At 43.5% G+C, this 6,000-nt stretch overlaps 1 protein-coding gene across 1 annotated transcript in view; it reads left to right on the forward strand.

Annotated features, from left to right (window-relative positions):
- SFMBT2 (Scm like with four mbt domains 2) overlaps positions 1-4,604 on the forward strand; it is a gene marked incomplete at both ends in the record, with an annotated part of 93,664 nt that extends 89,060 nt beyond the window's left edge. The window contains 4 exons of the mRNA XM_084285847.1: positions 709-881; positions 1,811-2,083; positions 2,301-2,429; positions 4,464-4,604. Coding sequence (XP_084141973.1) covers positions 709-881; positions 1,811-2,083; positions 2,301-2,429; positions 4,464-4,604 — 716 coding nt within the window. The remainder of the gene's footprint in view (positions 1-708; positions 882-1,810; positions 2,084-2,300; positions 2,430-4,463) is intronic.
- Between the last annotated feature and the right edge of the window lie 1,396 nt (positions 4,605-6,000).

The raw sequence follows: 6,000 nt of genomic DNA on the forward strand, positions 1-6,000 counted from the left end.
GCTGATGTTTCTATTTGGCCAGATGAATGGTGCCCTAAATTCCATTGATCTTGTGAAAAGCTCGGTGCAGTTACAAACTTTGACGTGGGTGCCAAGTACCATTTTACATGTCCAAGGATACCCTGCTTGTCAGCCCCAGAGGATGATGTAGGGCATCTAAAAAAGGAGATGAACCAAGCCCCTGATGTAAAGCCAGGGGATTTTCACATCCTTAATTTCAGCTTGGGCCAAGAAATACTCAGAGTTAGAAAACAGAAACAAAACACATTCCTTTGTGCATCGAACCAACATACATAATTCAGGATAGCTGGCCCTCTCTACCCTCTGCTGAAACTATTAGCAGCTAAAAATGTGTCTAAGGCTGTTAACTCATGCAGAAGGGCATTAGATCAAGAATGAAACATGTTGGCTTACTTGCTTAAAATTGCTGCTCAGCTTAGTGGAAACTTTCTCTAAGTACATAGTGTGGGGTTAAATTCTGAACTCATCACCAATAAAAGTGCATACATAAAAGCTGTAACACTTTGTGCTGGACCACAATGACATCTTATGTATACACTGGATTTTTTTCCAAATCAAGGCATTTTAAAGTTCCTCATAAAAGTGCACCTAGAGTGTAATACCGAATCAGTAGCGAAAAGCAAGCTGAAGTTCCCTTCTTTTGGTGGTTTAAAGTTTTCAGTGAGAATTTTGCTTTCATTTCTCCAGCTTATTATTATGGGAAGAGGAAAAAAATCATTAAGCCGCCAATTGGGGAAAATAACAACATGAAAAGTGGTCATGTCAAGCCAGCCAGACGCAGAAAAAGGCGGAAATCCATGTTTGTGCAGAAGAAAAGGAGGTCATCAGCTGTTGATGTGAATGCTGCAGGCTCTGGAGAGGTACGCATTGCACTGGGATATATCAGCAAATTTCTCTCATTGCTCTCCCCCCACGCACTTTTGCATCTCATTTTTGAGGGACTTATCAGCAACCTCCCCCCACTTCTGTTTCCCATTTTGAATTCCTCTTTACCACTCTCTGCTTCTAAGACTGGACTGGTTGTACTGGGACATTTTGAAGATTTCTGCTATCAATTGCAGCTGCTTCATGCAACCCAAAAGAAAACTCATTTGGTTAAATTTCCTCCACCAATTTAGTTAAATTCCCTCCACTTCAGCTTGAGGGGAGCAACTTTTTATCCACTATCACTTGATTGCTTGCATCTTCATGACTTAGTCCTCATTTAGGTGTGGTTCAGGCTCATTTCCTTAAATTATACTGCTTCAAAGGAATTTAGATTGAAATAAACCCATTTTAAGATGAAATCAACCATTACCCAAGTTTTTTGGCCTTTCAACCAATATAACTAATTTGGTCTAAATTTTCTTTCACTTAAGACCTGTGCCTTGGATATGCCTTGGATGCATGATCAGAGCTCGGCTGTCAAAGTCATTTGGGCAACATAGGTATATATAATATTCAAAATACACACTTCCCATCAGTTGGTGTATGTCTGCAAGCTCTGTCTGACAAAACTCCCAGGAATCTGCTGAACATTTCATGCAAGATGAGTTATTACCATTGCCCTTTTTTTAGAAACACACACAAAAAAAACCCTTGTTCACTGGGAATTTTTTACATTTTGTGACAAATCTAAATTGAGGGTTAATATACATAGCACTGTAATGAAAATGAGATAATTTGGTTAAAATAAATCTTGCTGTGGACTGCCATGGACATGGATGTGCAGTTTGATGTGGTGCCTTTTGAGCTGCTGCTGTATTCATGTCTGAGGCTTGCTACCATTTCTCTGATGGTCCTTGTGCAGGAGAGTGAAGATGACGAGCCAGATGCGATGGAGGATGAGACAGGGAGCGAGGAAACGAGCTCCGAGCTCCGTGATGACCAGACTGATACCTCCTCCGCCGAGGTGCCTTCCACCAGGCCCCGGCGAGCGGTTACCTTGCGGAGCAGCACCGAGTCGGACAGACCTCCTCCTACGGAGAGGGCTCGTCGGAGCCGCAAACCCCAGCCCCTCTCCTTCGGTGAGGCGGAGAAGTGCACGCAAGTCAAGGAAGTGAGTGTGCCTGCAAGCTCCCAAGTAATGACATGTTTTCCTTAATGTTTTCCCTAATGTCTTCCCTGAAGACGAGATGATCTTGGGGGTCTTTTCTAACCTTAATGAATCTATGATTCTTTGATTCTGTAAATTGACCTTCAGTGCCAAGCCTTTCTCATCTGAGGGCATCTCCACTCAGCAGCAGCATGGTTTTCCACACCAGGTAGTTTTCTTTATGAGAGCTTTTGTTTTTTCTTAGGAAATTAAGCATGAAGAGGAAGAGAAGCTTGTCCTGGACAGTAATCCATTGGAGTGGACTGTGACTGATGTTGTGAGGTTTATTAAACTGACTGACTGTGCACCCCTTGCCAAAATATTTCAGGAGCAGGTAGAAGTCTTCATGTAACTCTTCTCTTTGTGACTGTGGTGTTTATTCACATAACAAAAAAAAAAAAAAAAAAGGCAGCACATATTGGGCCTGTGGCTTCCATGAAGAGTGTATGAGTAGGCTTCAGATCCCCTGAGACCAAGCTGTAGCAAAGTGTCTGATGAGGCATGGCTACCCTTGGAAATTCAAGTCAGAGCCTTGTCAGATACTCAGAGGGAACAGAAAGCCTCCAAACTGAGACCTTGGCAAAATCTAGAAGTTTGGTTCTTTCTTGTTTGTTGTTCTGTGGTCCATGCCAAGGTCAACAGCACAATCCCAGCACAGCACAGACACCTTAGAGTATCAACAGATAGTAGTTATTTGGTACATATACAGCTGTTTCTCTTGGCTACATGGTTGCTCCCTGTCTTAAAATATTGGCCAGGGAAGCAGAAAACTGACAATTGAACCCCAAATTAGCTGATTTTGGCACAAACCCCTAGGTACTCCAAGTATGTAGGCACCAACTTCCCATCTACATCTTTCTGAAGATCTGGCAGTCAGGCAGGCCCTTGGGTGACCCAATTCCAGGAGATGCCAAACACCTCCCGTTAAGGAGGTAAGTTTGCAGGAGTAGAAGCCAATGCCCTTCATCTCAAGTTAGTGTGAACATGTAAAATTTATATAGAAACAGCCATTCCTTGGCTAATGAGTAACAGCAACTGCTGAAAGTAAAGGGCAGCTCTAGGAAATCATATTTAGAAAGAAGCAAGTGCAGTTAATTAGTCCATAGCCAATGGCACCCAGTGGTATGGCCCACTGTATGTCGAACTATCTCTGATTTTTCACTGTGAATAGCTCTGTGCCAGAGTACAGCAGCTTTGGCTGGGGAAAACTGAAGTGTGAGTGTAGAGCAAGGCTGAAACACTCCTATAGCACAATGCTGTAGTCGTTGCACTGCAGCTTGCTCCAACCATTTGTTAATCAGCCTGGAATAACTCCAGGGCTTGAAAGCCAACCCTGTCCCTCCTGTGCAAGAGAGTTTTATAGGAACTTTAATCAAACACAGATGACTGGAGCTTTTCCTTGTTATTTGCCATACCATCAAGCCATAGCATCAAGCTTCACCGTAGGAAGAACCTGAAAAACGGGACAGTCCTGATCAAAGCAGTGTTTAAGGTGTCCAAATCCTCCTTGTGTTTAACACTACCTGATAAGGGCTGTCCTGGAGAGTTTATGTTGCCTGGGAGTTACTGTGCTTTTTCTGCACTTACATTCTGATCCTCCGTAGGGGGTAAAAAACAGTTTTGTAGCCCACTGGTCTGCTTCTCAGTCCATTAAAGAGTAAAGAGGACTTGAGGAGGATCATAAAGCCAACAGAAATCCCTCATAAAATGTCTTTCATCTGGGGTGCTAGTTCAGAGAGTTTGGAGCATAAATACATCTGAGGGAAGGAGGTGACCTCTGGAGGACCCTTCACCACCCTGTGATTTTGTGATATCAGAGACTGCAAGAGCTCTTCTTGGTTGTTCAGCAGCTGATGAAGAACAAGGCAGATCTTGGGTGCACCAGGGGACACAACATGGACTAAGGCAGACATAAACCTGTGCTAAGCAAACTGTGTGCCAAAAAAGAGGAAAGAAAGGTCTGGCTTGGTACTGGGACTGACTACAGTTCGTCCATTCAGCTCCCTGCTGTGTTTCCTGGTGTACTCTCTGCAGCCTTCTCCTTGCCTCAGTTGCTTAGCTTTGGAATGGGACGTACCTGATCTCTGTGGTCCCCTCTTTAGAAGGTGATCCAGCATTCTCACAGTTGGGAGGCTTTTCCCAAAAGGTGGATGAGGTGAGAACCTCTGAATACACTACTTCAAAACAAAGCATCAGGTACCTCAGAAAAAGGAGATGGGTTGCATCAAAGTGGGAGGAAAGGGCAGAGGACAAAACTGTCTTTAAGTTTTGGGGTAAACTTCTCTTCTTGCTTCTCCATATCTGGTTTTGCTTTCTGCCTTCAAGAATCTATAAACAAAACTGTTATCACTGTGTTTTTCCTCCCCAGGACATCGATGGCCAAGCCCTCCTGTTGTTGACACTGCCCACGGTGCAAGAGTGCATGGAGCTGAAGCTTGGTCCAGCCATCAAACTGTGTCACCAGATTGAGCGAGTAAAAGTTGCTTTCTATGCACAATATGCCAACTGACTGCACTTCTCCATTTCTTTCTGCTCCCCTTCTTGTTCCCTCTCTTTTTTAGCATTGTGACTTGTTCAAGTTTTTCATCCCCTCCCTCTTTTCTTTTCCAAAAACACATGGAATTGGAAGCACTGGGAATTAATCTATGGGGGAAAAAATAACACAATGAAAAACTAGCAACAAATTGAACTAATTTTTCAGTACTTGTAGTAAAGCACACTGAAAGATTGCTGGCATCTCTCCTTGTGAGCCTCGCCAATCCATTACGCTGTGGTGCCAGGCCAGCTTGGATCAGACTGTTTGTCATTCTTTAAAGCAAACCTACCGATGGCAGACACATTCCCAAGGAGAATGGTTGGACATTTTCGGCTGATGATGGTTTGTGTAGATCAATTTCTGGACATGAACAATGCTTTTTTCCAACTCTGACACACTTCTTTCATATTGAAATGGAAGTGAACATCTGTAACATGACCTGGGCTTTACTTCAAATTGATCTTAGTGATCATTGGGCTTTTTTTGACCCCCTCTCCAGTCGTACAAAAGGATGAAGTGTTCTACCAGTCGTACACTATTTGTTATACCGGAGCGATTTATAAAGAAGGACTCAACCCATGGTTTCTGTATGGTATCAGACAAAGCTGCAGTGAATTGACAGGGCTGCACCAAGACCTAAAGCACAGTAGTGCTTTCTGAGCCACGCTGGCTGTGTACAAGAAGCTGAAAGTCTCAGTGATGGGATCTGTACAGTACTGCATTCTTGTAAAGGACCATGCATGATACCCTTCACAGTCAAGCCCATCCAGTTTTAACTGGATTTAATTCAAGTCACTTCAAAGGCCTGGCTTTGGAGCCCATGGTGTGAATAAAAAAGAGGGGGGGTTCTGATTTAATGGTGAGACTGTTGAGAAAGTGCTGATTTCACTTGCACTTTCCTGAATCTGGTTGATAGGTGTGAATAAAAGTCATCAGTGTTTTCAGGCTGCAGTATTTTCAGGTAAAAAAACAGCTGAGGATCCGGCCCATTGCACCCTCTGTCACCAGCCTGTAGACAGCCCCCAGATTGTCCCAATGGCACCCTGGCCAGTGAAACTGGGGGCTTGCTTTGTGCCAAGTAGGGTGTGCACCAGAGAGGGTTTGCCTTAGTTGTATATATATATAGGATAAGTATTTTCAATTTACTTTACAGGGATATATGACCCTCTGAGTCCCACATGTTGAGCCTGATTTTTCTGTAATTCAGAAGAGGTCAGTGGCATCACATTGGCATAAAATTCTTCCAAAAGCAAGAGCCAAACTGATTCTTCAGACCAAGTCTGAATTTTGATCTGACTTTAAGGTGCAATAAAATTGAATCCATCCATCAGAAAGTGAATTGGATGGTTTGTGCTGAGTTTTAGCCTGA

Source organism: Netta rufina (assembly GCF_964035555.1).
Source record: "Netta rufina genome assembly, chromosome: 1".
NCBI lineage: Eukaryota > Metazoa > Chordata > Aves > Anseriformes > Anatidae > Netta > Netta rufina.